The sequence below is a fragment of the Mastigoproctus giganteus genome, chromosome 10 (genome assembly GCF_048544385.1).
Source record: "Mastigoproctus giganteus isolate SK-2022 chromosome 10, ASM4854438v1, whole genome shotgun sequence".
Taxonomy (NCBI): domain Eukaryota; kingdom Metazoa; phylum Arthropoda; class Arachnida; order Uropygi; family Thelyphonidae; genus Mastigoproctus; species Mastigoproctus giganteus.
This window is the reverse complement of record NC_143584.1, coordinates 116,805,414-116,832,417: the sequence shown is the minus strand read 5'-3', so window position 1 is coordinate 116,832,417 and position 27,004 is coordinate 116,805,414. Positions and strand designations below refer to the sequence as shown.

The following is a 27,004-nucleotide window of genomic DNA, read 5'->3' as shown; positions in this document are numbered from 1 at the left end:
ATCTTAATGACTCTGAAAGCATAGGTGGGCTAACTCAAATAAGGGTGAAATAACTTGTAGTTTCTTTTTTCCCTCTGTTGCTGATGTTCCACTAGAAAAATGCTTTGTGTCTAATCTACAAATTATGTTTTATTAACCAGTCATGGCTCATTTCTAGCAAAGATGAATCAGCTGGTTGTTTCAGAAAGGTCCAAAAATTCCCTTCTGAGATCCAAGTACTCATGACAATAATATAAAATATTACTCCATGTCTCCAGAGATTAAAGTCATGTTGCCCTTATTATCATGAGTACTTGGATCTCAGAAGGGAATTTTTATGTGATATGAGACCTTGAAGGACAGGGTGGATGCCCTCGAAGGAAATAAACTGAGGGGCCCATCAAGCTCTCAGCTGCCCACATCAACACCAGAGCTTGGACTTGGTCATCTTGCAACACAGAGGCAGCCCCCAAGGCAGAATGCGCTGGTCCAACAGGAACTAGTAGTTGTTGGTGACTCAATTGTCAGGGAAACGGGGAACATGCTTTGTAAAAAGGATAGGTGGAACAGGACCAGGGTATGTCTGCCAGGGGCAAAGGTTGATGACGTTGTAGAGCAGATATCATCTTTTAAGGGCACAAAAGGTGATATAGTTGTACACGTTGGCACTAACGATATTAAGAGTAGGAGACCAGCGGAATTGCTTAACAAGTACAGGTCACTGTTGAAAATAAGCCGTGAAGTAGGGTTGAATTTGAAAGTGTCTGCAATTCTGCCCAGACACGATAGGAGGGAGTATATGATGAGAGCCTTGTCGATCAATTCGGCCCAGGAAAGATTGTGCAAGGCTCAAGGGGTAGAATTTTTTTCAGCCTGGACTGTACTTGTTAACAGAAGAGATTGCTTCTACAGGGATGGGATACACTTAAATAGAAAGGGTGCAAGAATATTTGCTGATGCTATCGAGGCAGTGTTAGGTGGGTCGGAAAACTGCTAGCTTGGGGGGGAGACAAAGACTAATGGATTAACAGTAGCCACTGGCAGAGGTGAAAGAGATTCTTGCACTGCTTCTATTGGAATGAGCAGAAGCCTGAAAAACAAGATGCAGGATATTTCAGAGACTGCTGGAAGTCATTGCGGTACAAGTAAACACATGGGTTGTGTTAGGGTAGCTAAGAATAGAAACAGGTGCATGTATACTTGCGTGTACACTAATGCTAGGAGTTTAGTAAATAAATTTGATGAATTTGAGGTATTGCTCAAAACATCAAAGGCAGATATTGTTGGGATATCAGAGACGTGGTGTCACACAGATATAAGGAATGCAGAACTGGAATTTGGGGAGTACAACGTCTACAGAAAGGATAGACAGGATAGGAAGGGAGGAGGGGTTATGCTATTAGTTAAAAAACACATAAAATCCAAGGAAGTGAAGCCAGTTGACATCGCTGGACAGTGCAGTGTTGAGTCAGTTTGGTGTGACATAAGCATAGGTAAATCAAAATTGAGAGTAGGAGTGTGCTATAGGCCTAATGACTCTGATGAGTATAATAAGATGCTGTACAGGGAAATAGAATGGGCCAGTAAATCGGAGAGTCTTATAATGGGGGATTTTAATTTCCCAGATATTGACTGGAATTAGTGGGTTGGTCACTCACACACTAGCAAGGCTTTTGTGGATTTATTGGATGATTGTTTTCTACACCAGCATGTTCGGGAGGCAACTAGAGGGAGTAATACTCTTGATCTGATTATCAGTAGTGATTCTTCATGCATTAGGAATCTGCAGATAAATGAACCACTGGGTGGCAGTGATCACAGTGTGCTGAAGTGGGATTTACTCAAGGAGGTAACTACCATCAGAGGTAAAGGGAAGGGTTTTTGCTTTCGTAAAGGCGACTATGATGGTCTGAGACAGTATTTAAATTCTATACAGTGGGACCAACTGATGATGTTACCAACAGCAAATTCAAAATGGGAAGCATTCAAGGAACTAATCTTGGAAGCTACCAGGCTTTACATACCAACCAAGAAATATTGTTCAAGGTTCAGGCATAAATGGTTGTCAGATGAACTAATGAGACATATGGCAGAGAAGAAAAATGCATGGGATACATACAAATTAATGGGTGACGTGGAAGCCTATGATAGATATAAATTGGTCTGTAACCAAGTCACAAAGGAGATTAGGCAGGCAAAGGCAGATTATGAGAAATCCTTGGCAAAGGATGCAAAGAAAAACAGAAAAGAGTTCTTTACCTATTTAAACTCAAGAAGGAAAGGGATGAATCAGATTGGTCCACTGGATGTTGATGGTTCAACAGTTGAGGATCCAGCTCAGGTGGCTAACAATCTAAACGAGTATTTTGCATCTACATTCACACATGAGGAGTTATTCAGGAAGGGGAATGTCGTAGGTGAAGTAAACATTGGCAGTGAGCTAGATGATTTTCTAATAACTGAGAGGAAAGTGGAGGAGAAATTGTTGAGGATAAACATAAAAAAGGCACCCGGGGTGGATGGGATCTATCCAGTTATATTAAAGGAGGCAGCAAAGGAAGTAAGCAAACCCCTAGCCATAATTAAATAAATAAATAAATAAATAAATTTTCTGTTTATACTCCGGCACGACAACCAAGTCAGTAGAGTTTACAATAAATCGTCAATACAAATATTTATCGTATTTAGTAGTCACGGGCTTGAACCCCGGTCCACTCAAGGAACGCGTGCTATGCACTCTCGCTCCTGACCACTGGGCTACGTCAGGCCAATTATGAGAGCTTCATTGGACTCAGGGGAGGTACCCATGGACTGGAGATGTGCAAATGTAACCCCAATTCACAAAGGAGGATCAAAGGCTGACACAAGTAATTATAGACCTGTTAGTTTAACTTCGGTTCCAAGAAAATTAATGGAGGCACTGGTTAAAGAAGCACTGCAGGATCATCTGGACAAGAATTCAGTTATAGCTCAGACACAGCATGGGTTTGTTAAGGGCAGGTCTTGTCTGACCAATTTGATTGGATACTATGATGTAGTCACAAAAGAACTGGATGCAGGGAATAACTTTGATATTATATATTTGGATCTTAGAAAGGCTTTTGATACTGTTGCGCATGGAAGACTGCTGCACAAATTGGAGAAGTGTGGCATTCGAGGCAAATTGCTGCTATGGATAAAGGGATGGTTGAGTGGCAGAAGACAGAGAGTGGTAATCAATGGACACTGCTCAACGTGGACTAATGTTATTAGTGGAGTTCCTCAGGGTTCAGTGTTGGGTCCATTGTTGTTTTCTGTATTTATAAATGATATTGATGATGGTGTATCAGGCTTAATGTCCAAGTTTGCAGACGATACAAAGGTTGGCAGGGTTGTTAAGGACACTACTGATACTATGCTGCTGCAACAGGATCTGGAAAGGTTGAGCAGATGGGCTGAGAGGTGGCAAATGAAGTTTAACATTGACAAATGTAAAGTACTACATATGGGAAACAGTAACCCCAGATCAACGTATCAACTCTGTGGTACTACGCTGACAGTGGTAGAGAATGAAAAGGACCTGGGGGTAATTGTGCAGGCAGATATGAAGTTCTCTGAGCAGTGCAGACGAGCTGCAAGAGTAGCTCATGGTGTCTTGTCAATGATATACAGGAATTTTTCTAGCAGGGACAGGGATGTGATTATTCCCTTGTATAAGGCATTGGTCAGGCCACACCTTGAGTACTGTATACAGGTCTGGAGGCCTCATTTCAAGAAGGATGTAGAGCTGCTCGAACGAGTACAGAGAAGGGCAACAAGATTAGTGAATGGAACAAAGGGTTGCTCTTACGAAGAAAGGCTTAAGTTTTGCAAATTACAGAGCCTGGAGACTAGGCATCGCCGAGGTGATCTGATAGAGGTGTACAAGGCTTTGAATGGCTTGAGCATGCTCAATGCCGATGGGATTCTTCCTCTTGCTCAGAATAATCACCTGAGAGGGCATAAATTCAAATTGAAGAAGGACGGATGTCGGATAGATGTGCGGAAATTCGCCTTTAGCCAGCGGGCAATTGGTTTGTGGAATAGACTTCCATCGCTTGTTGTTGAAGTTGATAGCCTAAACAAATTTAAGGCTCAGCTGGACAGGTATTTCGAACGAATTGAGGGGTGAAATGGGAGTAGTGGTTGTTTTTTTTTTTTTTTTTTGGCTGATGCTGAATAAGCTTTCTTTCTTGCATCATATGCCTCTACTAATGCTAATGCTTGCTCAACCTCACTGTGGGCAACGGGGCTCAATTAATTAAGACAGAGCAAGTTTTCTTTTCAAAAATTTTCCAGGAAATTATTCCAGAGGTCTGTACTATTTGAACTTGAGGGAAAAATATTAGAGGGCTTATTGAACGATAACATGAATTCTGTATGACAGTTTAAGATGCTGAAATAAACTGTGCATTTGTGTGTGGTTGATTATTTCAGTCTTTTCTGGATCATCCTAATATAGCTTGGCTGAAATTGAAAATCCTGGGGTTTCCTGTTGTGGGTTATTTACACAACAGATGCTTGGAGCTTGGGTTACATTATAGCTTGTTCTTGAATTTTATAACTGATATTGATGGGCTGATATTAATCTGCACAGATCAGATCTTTTATTTATAGAGTAGGCAGGATGAGAGGCACTGTTCTGAAGTACTGACAGGATGCTTTTCACAACATGTGCAATATAGGATAATTTTTGTATTCTTGTGACTTCCTCAACTGATGATTGACTGTGCTTCCTTTTTAATGGATTAATGAAAAGGATTGTGGTATATGATGCAATTAGTTATGATACGTTTATTGAAACACTATTTGCTCATGGCATCAACCAATTTGGATGATAAGCAATCAATTTTCTGCACTTTTAGGACCAGTGAGGATTACTGAAGTTGTATTTGCCTTCATCTCATGTTAACTTCATAAGACCAGTGACTCCTTGTGCCACATGCTTTGTCTAGTAGTTCAGATTATATTTCTGACTTTATTTCTAATGTGTCATGTGATTTGTTATCTTGGACATGTGATATGTTGATTGAGAATGAGTACTTGAATTCTCTAAGCTTGTAATTTATGATCATTTGTATATAATATGGTATGTATCAATGTTATGACACGATATAATAAGATCATCAGCGTAGAGATATGAATCAACGGTGCTCGGAATTCATATTGCACATAAAGTGGCACTGAAAAACAGAGCTTTGTGGGACTCCTTCTTGTATATAAGTTTGGGAGAGAACCTGCCAGTAGCGAACTTGGATGGACCTGTGGAAACTGCATTATTTTCTGACAAGTCTGACATGAGACAATTCTAACCCACAAACATAATTATAAAGGACAACCTGCAAGTGACTTTTATATAATTAAAATGATTTGTTGTTAATGTTTTTATCTGATTAATGTCAAACTAAGAACTCTAAAAATACACTATATTTATTCATCATGGCAGCTTCATGAAGCAGCCATTATCCATTCATAATTCAACAAAAATCTTGACAAACTACTAATTTTCTTCATCTCTAGCTCCTCTATTTGTATTCTATAGAATACACTTCTTTCATATGTGCTTCCAAAAAACTACAGGTTGCACACATTGAAGTCTAATAGTAGCAAGTTTTTACTACCTTAACAACCTGCAACAGACACACAAGCATTACACTGAAGGTTTCAGTAACCTTTCATGTTTGGTTTGCCACAAATGAAAAAACAAAAAAAAAAATAAAATAAAATGTATGTTGCTTATCAGTTTTACCTCATTGTGATTCCTACATAAATTTAATTGCGTATCACTTATTGAGTGATTTTTTTTTTTTTTTTTTTTGTAATTTACGGAACAATAAAAAATATATAAAAACTAGAAAGGTTTCATCAGAAACAAAACTGATACTTCCATATAATATATGTGAGCCTACAACTCAAAAGTGAAAGCAACTTACCATCCACATCAATTCCCTCAGCCCGTAATAATGCTTTAAGGCGTTCAATTTCATCTTTGAGTTCCCGAATCAGTTTGGCATTAGCATCTTCATTAACAATAGCCTTACAAACTATCTGTTTAGCACGATCGGCATACCTATAAAAGATATTGAAACTGACATAACATCCAAATAATAATCCTAATCTAAAATTTTTAATATTAATTTAGTTAAACTGAAAACGGGTATAATGTTACAGAACATTAAATAAACTGCCAATCACATTCAATTAGTTTCTACAGTATATGAATAGAAAATTTAAATATTCTGTGATAAGTTCGAGTGTGTGTTAAATACAGGTCCCTGTAAAGGGCAAATACCGTGAGTGATGTGCAGTTTATGTAGGGTAATGTAGGGTTATGTTGTTCCATCTGGCCACTTAACCTAGGGGGCAGTGGAAAACCACTGTCACTACTTGCTGTACTATGCTGTGGCTTTGCCTGAGCATATCAGGGAGGGCCCTTAAAAAAAAAAGAGAGAAAGAGAGAGAAGTTTTTGTTGGAATAGAGTATAGGAGTGATAATTCGAGCTTTAGAGGATAGGTGAAAGTAATGATAGGAAGTAGGAAAGCTACCACCAGAGATTGGAAGAATAGGGGACAAAAGTAGCACCCCTGTAGAGGCAATCTCAACTCTCCACAGGGGGAATTAAGAGCAGCAAAAGTATTTAGAGTGGTAGTGTCCATCAGGCTTACACAATGCTGTTTCCTTTTCTCGGGCAATACTATGCTGCCTGAGAAAAAGAAACAGCATGGTGTCAGCAAAGGCAGTTTGGGGAGTGACCTGCTATCCACTGAATGCACAACACACTCACATCAACCAGCTATACTCCTATCATACTTACATGAACACATCATATTTTAAGGGTTTTTTTTTTTTGGTACATATATTCAGGATGCACAAAATGAGATAACAGACAACAATATGCACTGATACCCCATCTGCTCTCTTTCACTCATTCTTGCACCTAGACTAAACCACAACACACTAAATATGAACATCAAACACTGTCAATATATTAGAGAAGAGGACTATTCTTGAGCACCAAGAATAGTCATAATAACATAAATGTTGCTTCTACTGATGAGACAATCAAAATTAGTAAAGTATTAAAAATAAATTAAGTACACAGATGCTGATAGATAAAAAAATATATATAAACAAAAATAAATATATTATGTACAAATTAAAACTGAAAATCTGATTCATCCCCTTCATTCTAGAGTTTACATAAGTAAAGAACTCTCTGCTATTTTTCTTTGCATCCTTTGCCAAAGATTTCTCGTAATCTGCTTAACCTCCTTTGGGATTTCATTACAGACCAGCTTATATCTTCCAATAGGTTCTGTGTCACCTGTTAATGAATATATATATATATATATATCCCATGCATTTTTATTCTCTGTCACACGTCTCATTAGTTCAACCCCAGGGACTCACACCTTGGCACATCCAGGATCCTGAGCTGGATATCATCATTCTTCTCTTACTTGGTGATTCCTTTCTGCTTCTCTTTCTCCCTCTCAGGGTAACTTGGGAATTTTTCTTTTTGGCTGGTGCAGCATAAGCCTCAGGCTTCCTTGCAACATATGGATAATAATAACAATAATAAGTTCAGGCCTTAGGCAGAGCAGTCGGTTCAAAAAGTTGGAGACAGTCTCCCGAGGAAGAGGCACTGTCCCCCGTATGGCTACAACAGGAGAAGGGCAAGACCATCCAGCCCCACCAACTTGAAGTGCTTCCTGCGCAACTATGCTAGTGACCACCCAAGAAGGAAGAAGACACCAACGCATGAAGTGGAGCATCAAAATGTACGTACATCATGCAAGCATACTATGAACTAACCAGGCTAGAAACCGATATGACAAGTACAGGTCGCGACTACATACCAAGTGGTTGGAACGATTCCCAGATATTAAGGTCACCGAACAGCGATTAACGAAACAAAGAAGGACCATCATTATGAAGAACCTAATAGCTCCTGCCATCTTGGAAAAAATCAAGCAGGATGTGAGCGATTAACTACAAAGAACAAAGAATATGGTCAATATGGAACCAGAGGAGGAACAACATACTACGGAACCAGAGGAGGAAGAGCAAGAAGAAATACAACCCAGAGTAGCTGAAGTGAAAAGAGACGAAGTCATGATATCCAGAATAGAAGACGAGTGGAAATGAGCCCTAACAGAATTCGAAGGAACGGATCCCACAAGGAGAGGGCAAATAAAATCCTGTGGAGAGTAACAGACCACCGCAATCAGCAAATAATACCACATTACATTGACAACAATGGTGCAACGCTGGAGACGAAAGACTTCCAGAGGCCAAAACGTATGGTGCCAAAGAGCCTATATAGCAGCGTAGCAGCAATAGGTCTCCCAAAGAACACCTATAAGGAACTCCAGAAAGTCGCAATCCTGAACACCTGTAGGATAGTCAGACAGTTTCTCGACCAACAGTAACACCAGACATTACAACCATCCTGTGTACTTGTAGCAGTATCCGTCACGGGAGTGGAATCCCCCAATAGGGAAGAAATAATATAATAAAAGAGCAACAACAATAATAATAATAATCTCACATCCATTTAGGCCTAAACCTTGAACAATATATCTTAGTAGGTATGTAAAGCCTAGTAGCTTCCAAGATTAATTTTTCGAATGCTTCCCATTTAGAATTTGCTGTTGGTAACATCATCAATTAGTCCCACTGTATAGACTAAAAACTGATTAAGACCTCCATAGTCATTTTTACAAAAGCAAAATCCCTTCCCTTTACCCCCCGATGGTAGTTACGTCTTTGAGTAAATCCCACATGAGTATACTGTGATCATGCCAACTAGTCGCTCCTTTATCTGCAGATTCTTAATGCATGAAGAATCACTACAGATAACCAAATCAAGAGTATTACTCCCTCTGTTTCCTCCCGAACGTGCTGCTGTAGAAAACAATCACAAAAGCCTTGCTAGGGCGAATGATCAACCCACAAGTTCCAGTCAATATCTGAGAAATTAAAATCCCCCATTATAAGACAATCTGATTTACTAGCCCTTACAGCTGTTCTCCTTTCAGCTGTTCATTATACTCATCAGAGTCATTAGGCCTATAGCACATTCCTACTCTCAATTTTGCTTTCCCAGAGCTTATGTCACACTAAACTGACTCAACACTGCACTGTCCACCAATGTCAAATGGATGCACTTCCTTAGATTTTATGTATTTCTTAACTAATTGCATAACCCCTCCTCCCTTCCTACCCTGCCTATCCTTCCTGTACATATTGTACTCCCCAACTCCAATTATGCATTAATTATACGTGTGTGACACTACGTCTCTGATATCCCAACAATGCCTGCCTTTGATGTTTTGACCAGCACCTCGAATTCATCAAATTTATTTAGTATACTCCTAGCATTGGTGTACACGCAAGTATACGTGCACCTGTTCTTATTCTTAGCTACCCTAACACAGCCATGTATTTACTTGTTCTGCAATGACTCCAAGCAATATCTGAAATGTTGGTGTTGTTATTTGGTTTTTAGGAGCATTAGCAACTAAGGCCATATTGCTCCGGGAATATGCGGTGGTCATTCCCTGACCTTTCCGCATCCTCCGTATTTGGTGGTGACGGGCTCGAACCCCGGTCTAATCAAGAATTGTGTGCTACGCACTGTTGCTCCTTCCCAGCTACGGAGGCGCCTTCAAGTATCTGAAATACCCAGCAACTTGTTTTCAGGCTGCTGCTCATTCCAATAAAAGCAGTGCAAGAATCACTTTCACCTCTTCCGGTGGACACTGTTAATCTAATAGTCTGTGACTCCCCCCAAGCTAGCACTTTTCAACCCACATAACGCTGCCTCGATAGCATCACCAAATATTCTTACAATATTTATATTATATTATATTTACATGCACCCTTTCTATTTAAGTGTATTCCATCCCTGTACAAGCAATCTCGCCTGTTAACAAGCACAAACCAGGCTGGAAAAAATTCTACTCCATGAGCCTTGCAGAATATCTCTGGGCCGAATTGATTGACAACGCTCTAATCATATACTCCCTCCTATTGTATCTGGGAAGAATTGCACTTTCAAATTGAACCCTAACTGGCAACTTTTTTTAAACATTGACATGTACTTGCTAATTAAATCCACTGATTTTCTACTCTTAATATCATTGGTGCCAACATGTACAACAATAAACCTTTGTGCCCTTAAAAGATGATATCACCCTTTGTGCCCTTAAAAGATGATATCTGCTCTACAACATCATCAACTTTTGTCCCTGGCAGCCATACCCTGCTCCTGTTCCACCTATCCTTTTTTGCACAATATATTCCTGGTTTCCCTGGCAATAAAGTCACCGACAACAACGAGTCCCTGTAGACCAGTGCATTCTGCTTTGGGGATTGCCGCTGTGTTGCGTGATGTTCAAGTGCAAGCTCTGGCATTGATGCGGGCAGCTAATAGGTTGATGGACCCCTCAATCTACCCTGTTCTTCAAGCTCTCATAAAGGCCCATAACAACGCTGAGTTGGCACCTCATTTCCTCACAACATTGAGCACACACAAAGACATTCCCCTTGGCAATATCATGTCTCGTTCCTGATTGTTCCACAAACATCAAGCCGACTGGGCTAGCTGGGTGGGTAAAGTGCCTAACAACCTGAAGGTCGCGGGTTCGAATCCCGCCTCGGGCTTGGATCAACGTACTGCAAAAACCGTGGAAGGTGCATTATGGCCACAGAAGCTGATTCGCCAAAAACACCCCAAAAAAAAAAAAAAACCATCAAACAAACAGTACATTTCAAAAGGTTGTGATTCAGAGGACAACCCCCCCCCCTCAGTTCTCCCCTGAGCCACAGTACTCCCATTACCTTGAGCCTTTTTCTTTGCTGCTCTGGTCTTAGGTATGATTTTGATTCAGTTTTAATTCAATTCAAATATAAATTTAATACAATTAAAAATATTACAAAACTTCTATCCCAATGCATTAATAACACTCATCATCATCATCAGCCATTTTCAATCCACTGCAGGATAAAGGCCTCTCCAGCAACTTTACAGTTCCTTCTATTTTGTGCAATGGTCATCCATTTACTACCCACAAATTCAGAGTGGTGAATTTCATCTGCCAATCTCCATCATTGTCTTCCAGGTTTTCTTCTAGCTCGTCTTGGGTACCATTCGGTTATTTTCTTAGTCCATCTGTCATCATCTTCGAGCTATGTGTACTGCCCAAGACCATTTTAGTTCTTTTGTTTTGATAAGAATGTCCTTTACTTGAGTTTGCTGCCTAATCCATGTGTTTCTCTTCTTATCTAACAGTCTGATTCCCAATATGATTCGTTCCATTCTTCGCTGTGTAGTTCTCAGCTTCACTTCCATTCTTTTGGTGAGTGCCCAAGTTTCACTTCCATAAGTCATAGTGGGGAGTATACATTGGTTCATTATTTTAAGTTTCAGACAAACTGGGATATTGCTCTTCAGTATGTGACTTTATTTCCTGAATGCTATCCATCCAAAATTTATTCTTCTCCTCACTTCCAGCCATTTATCATTATTACAGCTAATAACTTGTCCCAGATAAGTATATGACTCCACCTTTTTAATTACTGCTCCTTCAATCATTATTTCCCTTTCTGTGGCATACTTGTTCATCATTACTTTTGTTTTAGCCATATTCATCTTTAGTCCAAAATCCTTACTAGCTGTGCATAACCGATTAAGATTTTCCTCTAATTCTTTGGGATCGTGGCTTATGACCACAATGTCATCTGCAAATCGTAAATGGTTTAGGTTCACATTGACTCGTTTCTGCGACCAGTCTAATCTTCTGAAAGCTTCCTCAAGGGCAGCAGTAAACAGCTTCGGAGATATTGTGTCTCCTTGTCGAACTCCTTTCTCAATTTTAAATTTCCTACTGTCTTTGTCTAGTCTAATAAAGGAGGTAGCACTCTCATATATTTTCTTCAAAATCATAATATATGGGGTATCAATGCCTTGTCTTTCCAGTGCCCGAAACATTGCCTTTTGCTGTATGGAGTCAAATGCCTTTTCATAATCCAAAAATGCCAGGCGTAATGGTGTTTAATATTCATTTGCTTTCTCCATTAGCTGTGATATTACGTGAAGGTGATCCATAGTTGAGAATCCTGTCCCGAAGCCAGCTTGCTCTTTTGGTTGATTCTCATAAAGTATTCTTTCTCAATCAACATATCAACAGATCAACATTCTAATCTGTTAGTAATGACTCTTGTGAACAACTTATAGATGTGGGATAACAAGCTAATTGGTCTATAATTTCCAATTTCTGATTTATCTCCTTTCTTATGCAGCAAAACTATGATTGCATTATTCCACTGCTTAGGCATCACACCTTTTCTAATGCACTTTCTGAAGAGCCTTACCAGTTTTTGTGTTATGTCTCTTCCTCCCAATTTTAACAACTCTACAGTAACTTCATCTTCCCCCGGGGCTTTCTGATTCTTCATTTTCTTCAATGCATGTTCTGCCTCATCAGGAAGAATATCGGGTATGTCGTATGTGTTGCTACTTTGCAATCCATCTTCCCCACTGCTAGCATCATTCCCCTGCTCCTTGTATAATTCTCTATAGTAGTCTTCTGCTATTTGAATTGTGCCTTCTCTGCTGTTTATAAGTACACCATCGCTATTCTTCAGTTTCAGTATCATTTGTCTTTCTGTATTACTGCTCATGACTGCTGATTTAAATCCTTTGTTTTCCCTTAATGCTTGTTCTACTTTACTTGTATTAAATCTTCTTATGTCCTATCTGAGTCTCTTTCTAATGGCTTTATTTTTTTCTCAATTTTTCTCAATTTTCTCCCTGTCAGTGTTTTTCTTGCTTTTCATTTGTCGTCTTCGGTTCATCACGACAAGTGTTTCTTGACTAATTTTTTCTTCTTTGGATTTCTTTTTCCCTATAGATTTCTTGGGCTTTATCACTTTCAAAAAGTTGTAATATTCCTTGTCGATATTTTGGTCCTGAGCAGTCTGCAGAAGCTCAAACTTGTTCTTAAGTTCCAGTACATACTGCTTTTTCTCCTTCTCTGTTATCTCAAAGACCTTTGTATTATTTAATCGAGTCAGTTTTTTTCCTTTCCTTTATCTACATCAAGTGTACATCTTACAATTCTGTGATCAGTTCCAACATTTACCTTATTCAGGACGGTAACATCATTCACAATATATTTTCTGTTAGTGAGGATGAAGTCGATTTCATTAGTTGTTAATCCATTTGGACTCTTCCATGTCCACTTTCTGTTCACCCTTTTCTTGAAAAAAGTTTTCATTACTGACAGTCCTTGAGATTCTGCAAATTCCACAAGTTTTTCACCTCTTTTATTTCTTTCACCAATTCCAAAATTTCTTATAGTTCCTCTTTCTACGCTATTTTGCCTTTTTCCAACCTTAGCATTGAAGTCCCCCATAATAATAGTGTAGTGGGTTTTCTGCTCATCTAGAAGACTTTCAATTTCGGTGTACATTTCTTCAACCTCTTCATCATCGTGGCTCGATGTTGGTGCATAAATCATTATAATCTTTAGCTTGTACCTCTTAGAAATCTTGAGTATTAGTCTTGACACCCTTACGGGATATATCCAGTTATATTAAAGGAGGCAGCAAAGGAAGTAAGCAAACCCTTAGCCATAATTTTGAGAGCTTCCTTGGACTCAGGAGAGGTTGCCATGGACTGGAGGTGTGCAAAAATATCACCAATTCACCACAGGGGTTCAAAAGGTGACACAAGTAACAATAGACCTATTAGTTTAACTTCTGTTCTGGGGAAAATAATGGAATCACTGGTTAAAGAAGCATTGTAGGATCATCTAGACAAGACTGCAGTAAAAGTTAAGACCCAGCATGGGTTTGTTAAAGGCAGGTTTTGTTTGACCAATTTTGATTGGATACTATGATGTGGTCACAAAAAAACTGGATGCAAAAAATAATTTTGATAACATATACTTCGATTTCAGGAAAGCTTTTGATTCTGTTGCACAGGGAAAACTGCTGTACAAATTGGAGTGGTATGGCATTAAGGGCAAGTTACTGCAATGGATAAAGGGATGGTTGAGTGGGAGATGCCAGAGAGTGGTAATAAATGGACACTGCTCTATGTGGACTAATGTTATTAGTGGAGTTCCACAGGGTTCGATGCTGGGCCCATTGTTGTTTTGTGTATTCATCAATGATATTGATGAAGGTATATCAAGTTTAATGTCCACGTTTGCAGATGATACAAAGGTTGGCAGGGTTAATGACAGTAAAGACAGTATGCTATTGCAACAGGATCCAGAAAAGTTAAGCAGATGGGCTGAGAAATGGCGACTAAAGTTTAACATTGACAAATGCAAAGTACTGCATATGGGTAGCAGTAACCCAAGAGAAATGTACCAACTGTGTGGTACTACACTCAGAGAGGTGGAGAATGAAAAGACACAGGGGTTATTGTGCAGTCAGATATGAAGTTCTCTGAGCAGTGCAGATGGGCTGCCAGAGCAGGTCATGGAGTTTTTTCAATGATATACAGGAATTTTGCTAGCAGAGACAAGGAGGTGATTATCCCTTTGTATAAGGCAATGGTCAGGCCACACCTTGAGTACTGCATACAGGTCTGGAGTCCTCATTTTAGGAAGGATGTAGAGTTGCTAGAACGAGTACAGAGAAGGGCAACAAGATTTGTGAGAGGAACAAAGGGGGTGCACTTACGAAGAAAGGGTTAAGTTCTGCAAGTTGCAGCATCTGGAGACTAGGTACCTGTGAGGTGATCTGATTGAGGTGTACAAAGACTTGAATGGTTTGAGCAGGCTCAATGCTGACGTGATACTTCTGCTTACTCAGATTAATAACTTGAGGGGGACATAAATTCAAATTAAGGAAAGACAGTTGTAGAATAAATGTGTGGAAGTTTGTCTTTAGCCAGTGGGTAGTTGATTGGCTGATTGCTGGAACAGACTTTCATCTGTTGTTGTAGTTGATAGCTTAAATAAATTTAAGTCTGAGCTGGAGAGGCATTTGGAATGAATGGCCGGGTGAAATGGGATGGTTTTTTTTTTTTTTTTTTTTGGCTGATGCTGCATAAGCTTGCTTTCTTGCATCACATGCCTCTACTAATGCTAATCTGACTCCAATGTTTAACCTGATACTGCTGATGAAAAGCATATACATTTTCCGAAGCTTCAATTATTTTTTACTGTGCTTTTATGGCTTTTATTTTTATCAATTTGAATTTTTTGGTCCCCACCAATTTTAACAATAGTAAATATTTATATAATTTTCAATATTCTTTTTTGTAATTCAATCTGGTTGGTGCAATCAAGTGAGAATATTTTGCTTAACAAATAAACAATTTTTTTTTTTTTTTTTGAAGAATATAATTTCATTGTATTGCAGATGGAAAATCTCCAGAAACTAACTTTTAAATGATTCTCAAAGTTATTATTATTATTACTAGCCATATAGTGCAAGGAACCTGAAATATGCGGTGGTCATTTCCTGACCTTTCTGCATCCTCCGTATTTGCTGGTCATGGGCTCGACCCCACCCCCAAATGTATCAGTTAACTAATTTGGATATATAACATACCTCAGTGTACTTAGGGTTTCATCATAATTTATATCAGCTGGACTTATTGCTGCAATCATAGCCGTTTTTGAATTGCCACCTGAAAGAAAAACAAAAAAATTACAGCACAGAAGGATATGCAATATCCTTGAATTAGAATAAATTCCAGAAGATGCATTTTAATCCTGCTGCTTCTTTAAAGAAATATATGCAAATTAATATTTAAAATGCAAATACATAATTACCCAAATTTTCTCTTAAAAGCCATGTTAATACAGAGTCTCTATATGGAATGAAATCTGCTTTCTTTTTCTTCTTCGTAGCCTGAAATATAAAAGTTAAATTTTCAATGGATAATTCTCTTTTGAGAAAGAACTTTGTGTCTTCTGCTATAAAGCAAAATATTTAGTATTTACACAGCCATCCATTCTGATTTAACAGACAAAATCTTAAAGATCATCAAGTAGTGCTTTCATCAAATCTTTTAATGTTATATTCTGGTAACAGAACCTATAAAAACAAACTTTTCAGAATGCATCTTATATTCTGATACATCAGCTCCCTATATTTGGCATGCTAATTTCAAAATTAATATTTTTTTTTGTATCAAGGATGTTACACAAATTAGAAAAGGTAAAACAAATTTCTCCTTATAATTTTAATTGTTTTTTCATATAACAATCTGTGTTTAAAATATATACAGTTGAAGCTGTATATTTAAGTCGAAGCTCTTCCCGTTTCACCCATCCATTCATTCCAAAAGTTTGTCTAGTTACCCTTGAATTTATTTAAGCTGGAAGTTGACAGCTTAAATAAATTCAAGACTAAACTAGACAAACTTTTGGAGTGAATGAATGGGTGAAACAGGAAAGGTACTTTTTTTTTTTTTTGTCTGATGCTATATAAGCTTGCTTTCTTGCATTATACGCCTCTGCTAATGCTAATGACGACCACCCCAGGGAAATGAGAAAAACAGTCGATATATCAATCGTTCATAAAATCAGCAACGAAACAAGCAAAACCTTGAACATTCAATATAATTGAATGTTCAAGGTTTGAACATTCATTCAATCTACTAATAAAATATATTATAATCTTATTTATATTATGTACTACAGCATTAAACAAGAAAATTATGACTGTAAATTTTACTTGATTTTAGAGTGCAGATTGTAAATTTCACTACATAGGCTGCATACATATCAAGACCTAACAAGAGAATTGTTTCATACTTTAAATTAATCTGTCAAAACACATTGTTTCAATGGTAGAGCATGTTTTAAATGGGAATTATGAAGGTGCACAATAGCACTAAATTCACTTTCACAGTTAGGCTGTACTCGAAAAAAAATCTACGTAGAAGTTCTAATCTTTGATGAGCATCTTTCACTGAAACATCTTGTTCATAAACAATAGGTTCCTCATCTTCATCACTAAAAATTTCAGATTATTCCATTCCATCTGCAATGAGTTCCTCTTCATTTGTACATTGTTGGAAAAGATTTTGCAGCTCCAGCAAACACTACGTTTTTGATAAATTTATGCTGTTTTATTGTCTTAACTGACATATTAATTTATTTTCTAGAAGTAGGTTTATAGTTCTGGTCACACTCCTTAGTTTACTTTGAAATTAGATAGAGATTTTATAGGTTAATATTTGGTATCTGTAGAATCTTTTACCATTCCAAACTAGCTGCCATTGTTGTAGTACATTATATCGATATGGACTAGTGTACCGTATATCTCGAACTTGATAGAGCAAGGCATAACATAAAAATAAATAGCATAATACATAGTATTTAATGTTAAGTATTAGGAGTCTGTTAGCTTAGTATAGTATTTTCAAGTATAAATTAAATTTATTAATCTTATTAATTTTCATTATTAATTAATTAAATCATATTTAAACAGAAATCATGCCCCATACTAGAGCAGCAAAGCAACATGCACAAAGTAGCGGGAGTGCTGTGGCTTGGGGCAGAACCGAAGGAGGCAATTCTCCAATGCATCACAGCCTAAAAAAATGTGCAACTTGTGAAATGTTTGCAGAACTTCCTGAAACAGGACATGATCTAGCCAAGGAGGATGTCTTTGTGTTAAAAAAATTTGGTGTCAACTCAGTGTTCCGATAGTTTGCACCTCAAACTATGACAGTTTGAGGTGCAAGGTAGATGCCCTCGAAGGCATTAACCCATTCACGCTCTAATGTCCAATGGGCAAAGTGATCGACCAGTGGGTCACTGCAGCTAATTATCATCGGATGACCCACGGGTGTCTCATTGTGCTACAAGTCTTATATTCAGTTTTGGCATTAAGCACCTGGAGTTTAAGCATTTTATCAGATTCACCAGTCCTCCATATATATTTATCTACCAAGTGTCAGCCTAGAATCAATATTTTTTATTTATTGAGGTTTTTGTGGAGTATATAAAACCATAGTAGTTGGAATAGAAAAAGGAACCAATAGTTGACAGTTTTTATTTCAAATATAATTATTTCTGTTTACAGTGAATTATGTTGAAGCATTCTAGACACAAAGCAGGTTGATTTTCACAATCTTGGCAAAATGTTTCAACTTTTTTTGCCTTCTGGTCTGCTTCTTTCTTTCCTTCTTTTTCAGAAATTTTCTCGTAACACTCCCTGCAACGTTTCCTAACTTTCCTTGCTTGACCTTCAATTTTACAAAAAGTATGAATTCTGCCAGGTGCCTTTGTTATTTTTGTAGTAGTCTCGCTATTCAATAAACTGTATATTATACTTTCTCAGAATTGAAGGATCAATAGACGATTATTAGTCCCAAATTTACTTTGTACCACCTGTGCATTGACTAGCATGGTACCAAAAATGATCTCCATTGCAGCTTTTTTATACCATTTTATGGTTTTACGCAGACTACTATAATATGGCGCCATTTGGTCAGATATATCCACTCCCTTCTTTGCTTGATTGTCGCTGATAATAACATCAGGTTCCTTGATTTTTTCTCTCTTTCTATTGTTCTTTCCTTCTCAATAATTTTACACTGATGAGTTTTGCATGTTGTTAGCATCATTACAGGTCTTTTATTGATCCATTTCATGATTTTCACTCCTTTGTTATTCGCAATTATGTCTCCCCGTTTCATTTTGTTTCCTCTAATATTCCTTGGTATTCCTTTTCAATTGCTTCTTAGAGCCCCACAGAGAAAGATTTTCTTTTCTAACAACTCTTGCACTAGAGGGAAACTGGTGTAAAAGTTATTCGAATAAAGAACACATCCTTCACTGAGCAGATTAGCCATCAGTTTCACTGAGACAGCATGGGAATGTCCTTTACCTTCCACTGAATCACCCTTTCTGGTATAAATAGAGATTTCGTGAGAATATCTCTAGGGCAAACATAATTTATAAAATTTGATCCCATATTTATGAGATTTGTTAGGGATATACTGGAAAAAGAGTAGCCTTCCACACCAGGGGATCGAACTTTCATCAATGAAAGTTTTTTCCTGGCTTTAAAAAGCCTTGAAAATTCCTACTGGCTTTATCTAATAAAATTCTGATTTTGTTGAGATGGTCTTGTCAATTGGCAGTTTCATTGTCAGAAAAATGTCACTATTTCAGCAGATCAAGGAAACAATCTCTACTCATAGATTTCCTAATCAGATTATTTTTTTTTGACCAGTGTAATCTTATATCTGGGACGTGAACAATTCCCATTATCAATAATATTCGAAGAAATTTTTCCAGTTCAGTGGTTGGTCTCCAATCAGCTTTCTTCTTTTTGGGTGTTTGTATATTATTAGCTGCTGACAATACTGTTTATGTCTGTTAGTTTCAGTCACCATCATCTGAAGGATATCGTCGGTTAGAAACAGTTTGTAAACGTGGTAAGGTTGGTTCACATCCGTAGATTTGAACGTGTAGATTTACATCAACAAGAATTTCAGCATCTTTATTATATTCATTAATTGAAATTTTAGTTTTTCCTACCTCTTGCCAAATAACATTTTCAGACTTGGATGCACTGGAGATTACTTGAGAATTTGGGTCATTATTTTCATCACTGATTTTATGATATTCATCACTTTCATCAGATTCTTCTGAGGTTTGGATCTTATCATCACTATCATTGTAATTGAAACGTAACTGGTGTATTCACTGAATACACCAGTTACATCACCGCTATAAAAACTGAATGTGACCCATTGACCACGTGAGGTACAAGAGTGCACAGTTAGTCGACCGACGTAGCACAGATAAGGTGTCAGTGGTTCAATAGGTAGTAAAATTCCAAGCTTGATGGGTAAAAGGAAGGATTTATCGGACTTTGATAAAGGACAGATTGTGAGTGCTCAAAGCTGTTGCCTCGATTTTCCAAGCGGCTAAACTGGTGGGCTGTTCAAGAGCTGCCATAGTTAAAGTGTACCATGACTGGCATCAAAATGGTCAAACAACGACCCGATGGCAAAACTGCAAAGGTCAGCGAAAGGTTGATGTTGGAGGTGAGCATTGGGTCTGATGATTCATACAGGCAAACAGGTGCAGCACTGTTGAAGAGTTGACTACCCAAAACCACATGGACCAACCCAGAACAATATCTGGCATGACCATGCATTGCACACTCGCACCTATGGGCTATACCAGCAGACGACCCCTACGGAATCCTCTCCTAACCAAGGTTCATAGGCTTAAAAGACTCGCCTGGTGCAAAAAGCATACAAGTTAGACATTAGAAGCCTGGAAGGTGGTGTGCTCTCGGATGAGTCATGTTATTTACTCCACAGCATGGATGGTTGTGTACGGACTTGGCATCAACATGAGGCTCTTGATCCATCATGCATGGTATCAAAAGTGCAAGCTGGTGGAGGCGGTTGTATGGTGTGGAGCATGTTTCACTGGCAGGAACTTGGACCCCTGGTGCATGTGGAACAATGTATCAATGGTCTCTGCTATCATCAACTGCTTTGCTGACTGTGTACACCCAGCTATGTTACACTTCTTCCCGAATGGCGATGGTGTCTTCCAAGATGACAATGCGCCGAGCCATCAGGCACTTGTTGTGCAGGAATGGTTTGAGGAACACAGTTCTGACTTCCAGCATATCGATTGGCCTCCGAACTCCACCGATATCAATCACATAGCATTTGTGGGACACAATAGAAAGGCATATCAGGCGTCTGGATACGCCAATCACCTCCATACCTGCACTGCTGACAGCATTACACACAGCTTGATTGACCATACCTCCCAAATGCTTCTGACATCTTGCTGAATCAATGCCAAATAGGATAGCTGCTGTACTAGGGAAAAAGGAGGTCCTACGAAGTATCAGGTAGGTGGTCATAATTCAGTGATCATTCATCGTATGTCTAAATCATCTAACTCTGACCACTCGTCGGATTGAGGGCAAAAGGAGTTCCTACAAAGTATTGGGTAGGTGGTCATAACTCAGTGATCACTCAGTGTATGTCTAAATCATCTAATTCTGAGCTGTCGTTGGATTCATCACTAAAGAAATATTGTGGATTCTCTTTTGTCCGCAAGTCCAACTCTGTTCTCGATGTACCTGGATGATTTTAATCATGTTTTTGAAGCTCTTTCAAAACAGGTACATCTGAATCATCACTATTACTTCTATTCATCAAACATTCGTCTTTAGCTCGTTTTCCCCAAAAAGAGGAGGGGTTCATTTCAAAACTTTTTAGAAATAGGTATCTATAAATACGAAATACAATAAACAAAAATTCGAAATGTCTAAAGAGTTTACCTCAATCTCTGGATTACAGTGATAAATGAAAATGTTCTCAACATGTACATGTATTTGAAATGAAGTCAATATGGAGGCAATAACTATTGTAAGTCTCACAGAGTACAAACAAATTGGAAAACAATGCTCGTGGCGGTACCAGGAAGTAATTCAAGCGTGCACATTGGTGACTTACTGGCACTTATCCCCATTCATTGACAATACTTAGCACCACAAGGTGGGGAGAACTACTGGTGGGTCGCTATCAAATTTTCACGAAAAACAAACGACAACCCATTTTTCTTGCACATACTGTGTTATTTGTCACTTAAATGAACCGAATTATGAAAAAAAACAGTCGTCATTTGAGAATTAAAGTCATGAGTCTATCTAGAGCAAAGTTTCCGCCCCCCCCCCTCAATTCACATTGAGGAAAGACAGTTGTAGAATAAATGTGTGGAAATTTGACTTTAGCCAGCAGGTGGTTGACTGCTGGAACAAACTTCCATCTGTTGTTGTGGAAGTTCACAGTTTAAATAAATTGAAGGTAGAACTAGACAAACATTTGGAGTTAATCGATGGGTGAAATAGGAAGGGGTTTTTTTTTTTTTTTTTTGGCTGAGGCTATATAAAGCTTGCTTTCTTGCATCATATGCCTCTACTAATGCTAATATGCAGCCACCTGGAAAGCAATGTGTCCAGGATTTTGAGACTGTTGGGGGCGGGATCCTCATGAAACAAGCAAATACCCTGCCAGTGTTAGGGGGTAACTAAGAGTAAGAACAGATACATGTTTACTTATGTATACACTAATGCTTACAGTAATAGTAAATAAATTTGAAGAATTTGGTAAAATCATCAAATGAAAAAATTGTAAGTATATCTGAGATGTGGTATCTCTCAGACAAAGGAATGCATAATTTGAAAATGGAGAATATAATGTGTACAAAAAAGACACAGAGGAGAGAGGGTAGGGTTATGGTCTTAATTAAGAAGCATATTAAATCTAAGATAGTGCTAACATTTGGTGTGGGTGGCCAGTACAATGTTGAGTCAGTTTTTTATGACATAAGCACCGGGAAAACAAATATGTGAGTAGGAGTGTGCTATAGCCTAATAACTGTAATCCAATGGCCTCCAAACTTTTTTTGGTCCCGCACCCTTATTTTACTTAAAAGGATTAGCTCACGCACATCCCGGGAAAAAAATTAAATATATAAGTTTAATATATTTTTTTATTTATAAATCACTTACATGGAAGGCATTATATCTAAAATCACATATAATGTTAAAAGATCACATAAAAAAATACAAAACATACAAAAAGATAAGAAATCATTAATGTAACAAGTGTAGTAAATATAATCCAATACTATCTGTTTTATTTATAAATAATTTAAATGGTATGCATTATATTGAGATTTTATTATCTAGATATAATGTATTATATATCAGTGTGGAAAACAGCCCTCACAATTTTATTGAGGATTATCTCGTACACCTCATGGATCATCTTACACACCCCTAGGGGTGCGTGCACCCCACTTTGGAGACTACTGCTGTAATCAATATAAAAAATATCTAAACCTCGCAAACACTTCCTCGTATATTTCTCAAATATACATAGTCCCAGTTCTAATCTCAAAGATGTCCATTTCCACTTAACCTCTGCCAAATCCTATGTACTTTTCTGTCAGAATCCCGGTAATCGATTGATTCTAACACTGCTCATCTCAGTTGTCCAAATTATTTGCTGCATGATTCCTTTTGCTTCAAAGGAGGTACTTGTGCATACGTCCCTGTCAGAGATTTAATAATTTCAAATCTCCTCTTTTTGATCATCTCTGGCTTAAAATCGCTCTACCACATTCTGTCAAATTCATGAGGTTACCTCCATCATTCTCCCAACTCCACTAATCACCTGGAACTCTTTCACTTCCTCACTTTAAAACTTGACTTTCTCCAGTCCAACTTTCCTAAGAGTAAAGAAATTTTCCTTAGTCCAACACCTTGCCGGTGGTTCGTGGGTTCTCCCTTCTTGGACCACTTTCGGTAGGTACTAACCACGGCTGACTATGAGCATCCCACCAGCCGTTCCGTTTTGGATATGCTCTGACCCAGTCGTCTGGCCATTACAATTTGGCTTTTGTCAAACTCACTTCAGTCCACTGTCTTTCCCATCTGAAGAATAAGAGTAACAATAATTAACAGAGCTCAGTATCGGGTGTTTTTTATATCGTTTCCCGACCCGTGCTGCGCCATAGTTCACCTGCAGTTGCTTCGATTTGCATAATGACTTGCTGGTCATAATGTTTTGGCTCATCAGTGAATATATATAAGTAAATAAATATGCCATATATATATATATATATATATATATATATATAGGTATATGCCGTATACCCTCTGGAATTCAATTAATAAGCCTCGTATGCACAGTATACTCTCTCTCTTCTTTTTTGTAACGTTCACAGAATGTTTCTGCTAATTTTACAACTTCAACATTGCAGATGATAATACCAACAGCAAATGCTAAATTTTAAGCCTTCAGGAAAATAATAATCGAAGCTATAAGGGCTATATACCAACTAAGATATACTCTTCAATGTTTATAGCTAAATGGATGTGATATGAACTAGTGAGACTTATGGCAGAAAATAAAAATGCATGGGATGGATATAAATTATCAAGTGATAGAGAAGCCTATGGTAGATATAAACTAGGCTACAATCATGTCACAAAAGACGTTAGGCAAGCTAATGCAGAGTTGAGAAGTGTTTGGAAAAGGATGCAAAGAAAAAAACAGCAAAGACTCCTTCAGTTATGTAAACACTAAAAGAAAGGGAATGAATCACGCCGATCCACTTCATATCGAGGATTTAACTGTTGATGATCCTGCTCAGGTTGCCAAAAAAGTGAAAGGATATTTTACATATACATTCACATAGGAGGAATTCTTTAGAGAAGGGGATGTGAAAATTATAGCAGGAAGCTAAATGATTTTGTGATAACTGAGAGGAAAGTGAAATTATCGAACCCAAACATAAAAAAGGCACCTGAAGCAGATTATTTTTCCAATTATATTAAGGTATGTAGAAATGGGTGACAGCCTCCGTAGCCAAATAGTCAGGAGCGGGAGTGCAGTAGCACGTGGTCTTTGAGCAGACCGGGGTTCAAGCCCTTGATTGCTAAATACAGTCGATCTGCCAACCCACACTGAACCAGCATTGCAGATTATGGTCCATTTCCCTCAACATGAATCATTGAGAAGGCTTCCATCCTGCAGTAGATTGATAATGGCTTCAGTTTACCTTTTTTATGTAGCAAAGGAGGGAATCAAACCCTTAACCAAAATTTTGAGAACATCTTTGAATATACATGGGAAGGGAGATGTGCAAATATATCCCTAATCCACAAACGATGATCAAAGGATGATATGAGTAATTACAGACCTGTTACATTAACTTCTGTTCCAAGGAAAATAATGGAGTCACCGGTTAAAGAAGTAATGCAGGACCATCTAGACAGGAGTGCATTTATACTTCAGTCAGTGCATGAATTTAAGGGGGTGATCTTGTCTGACCAATTTGATTGGATGCTATGATACAACAACAACAACAACAAGGAAACTGGATGCAAAAAAATAATTTTTATATCATATATTTGGATTTCAGGAAAGCTTTTCATACTGTTGTACATAAAAGACCGCTGTTCAAATTGGAGCAGTGTGGTATTAAGGGATGTTACCTATGGATAAAGGGATGGGAGTGGGAGAGAACAGGGAGTTCTCATCTCATTTCAATAGAAACTGCTCTTCTTGAACTAATGTTATTAGTGGAGTCCCCAGGTTCAGTGCTGGGCCCGTGGTTGTGGTTTTCTGTATTTATTAACGTCATTTATTTTATTTGATTATTAATAAATTTATCAAATCACAAACGATGTCAGGCAAGTGAAGGTAGATTATGAGAACTCTTTGGCAGAGGATGCAAAGAAAAACAGCAAAGACTTTTTTACTTATGTAAACTTAGAAGGAAGGGGATGAATCAGATTGGGCCACTTGATATTGATGGTCTGACTGTTGATAATCCTGCTCAGGTAGCTGACAAACTGAAAGAGCTGTAGGCAAGTGGTCAGGCGCACAGGTGCATAAGTACATGTGCCTTGAGTGACCGGGGTTCAAGCCTGTGATTGCTGAATACGGTGCTGTTTCTTGTATTCTGTCTATTTTGTGAACTCCTCTGACCGTTTGGTTGTCCCAGAGTATAAACAGAAAATTTATTTATTTATTTTGCATCTACATTCACATGACGAATTCTGTAGGGAAGTGGAGGCCAAAAGTTTATCAAACTATAACAGGGAGCTAAATGATTTTGTAATAACTGAGAGGAAAGTGGAGGAGAAATTGTTGAAGTTAAACATAAGAAAGGCACTTAGCTTGGATGGGATCTATTCAGTTATATTAAAGGAGGCAGCAAAGGAAGCAAGCAAATCTTTAGTCATGATTATGAGATCATCCTTCGATTCAGAGGCCTGAATGAACTGGAGATGTGCAAATGTATCACCAATTCACAAAGGGGGGATCAAAGGGTAACATGAGTAATTACAGACCTGTTTAGTTTAACTTCTGTTCAGGGAAAAATAATGGAGAAACTGGTTATATAAGCATTGCAGGATCATCTAGATAAGACTGCAGTTATAGTTCAGGAACAGCTTGGGTTTGTTAGGGGAGAAATCTTGTCTGACTATGATTGGGTACTATGACGTGGTCACAAAGAAACTGGATGTGAAAAAAAATTTAATATCATATATTTGGATTTCAGGAAAGCTTTTGATACTGTTGCACATGGAAGACTACTGTACAAACTGGAGCAGTATGGCACTATTGTTATTGGGTTTAATGACACAAGGGCTACTGAGGCCAAATTGTGTCTATTCATAGTTTAATAGCATGACCATATCCTTATATCTGTTAAATTGATAATAGTTGTAATATACAAGAGTATATTACAACTATTACAGGATTATAGTAATATTACAGAAGATAAGACATCAGTAATATTACAGAAGATAAGACATCAGTAATATTACAGAAGATAAGACATCAGTAATATTACAGAAGATAAGACATCAGTAATATTACAGAAGATAAGACATCAGTAATATTACAGAATTAAGAATTATAGTTATAATATTCTCTTGTATAGGCCAATACATTTTAAGTATATTAAAAGTTTTTCAATATTTGCATTTTTTCCCTAGGACATGAGATAAATCATGTGATATGTTAAGCTTGGAAACTGATTGAAAAGTGTTTGACCAGATGGTTGAATATAAGGGCCAATCAAGGAGAAAATGGCAGATCATAAACTGATTGTTACAGGATGAGCATTGAGGTGGGTTTTCTCCCAATAACAGGAAGAGATGGGTATGATGCGTATGTCCAAATCTGAGTCTTGCCAGTACCACTTCCTCTCATCTGTTTTGTCAGAAGCCTGAGAGCCACAGCTTTGGTTCTTGTCTTATCTGGTAAAGTTTGCTGTCAGTATTCTTTTCCAGATCTGTGACCAGTTGAGGACGTTTAGCGGCAAAGTCCACACTTTCATTTCCCAGAATGGCCAGGAATTCCAGCAAAAGCAGGAGAATACCTGAAAATGAATGTGTTTCAATGTAAGATGAGAAGAGGAGAAATTCTTCCTTATGACATAGATAGCACTGAGGGAATCA

General features: G+C 38.0%; 1 protein-coding gene across 4 annotated transcripts in view; it reads right to left on the bottom strand.

Moving 5' to 3' along the window:
- unc-104 (kinesin family member unc-104) overlaps window positions 1-27,004 on the bottom strand; it is a 1,041,320-nt gene that overhangs the window by 776,197 nt on the left and 238,119 nt on the right. For all 4 annotated transcript variants that reach the window (XM_090382707.1, XM_090382708.1, XM_090382709.1 and 1 more), the window contains exons 9-11: window positions 15,799-15,877; window positions 15,575-15,653; window positions 5,931-6,067 (exon numbers count right to left, since the gene is read on the bottom strand). In XM_090382707.1, the coding sequence (XP_090238833.1) occupies window positions 5,931-6,067; window positions 15,575-15,653; window positions 15,799-15,877 (295 nt within the window). The remainder of the gene's footprint in view (window positions 1-5,930; window positions 6,068-15,574; window positions 15,654-15,798; window positions 15,878-27,004) is intronic.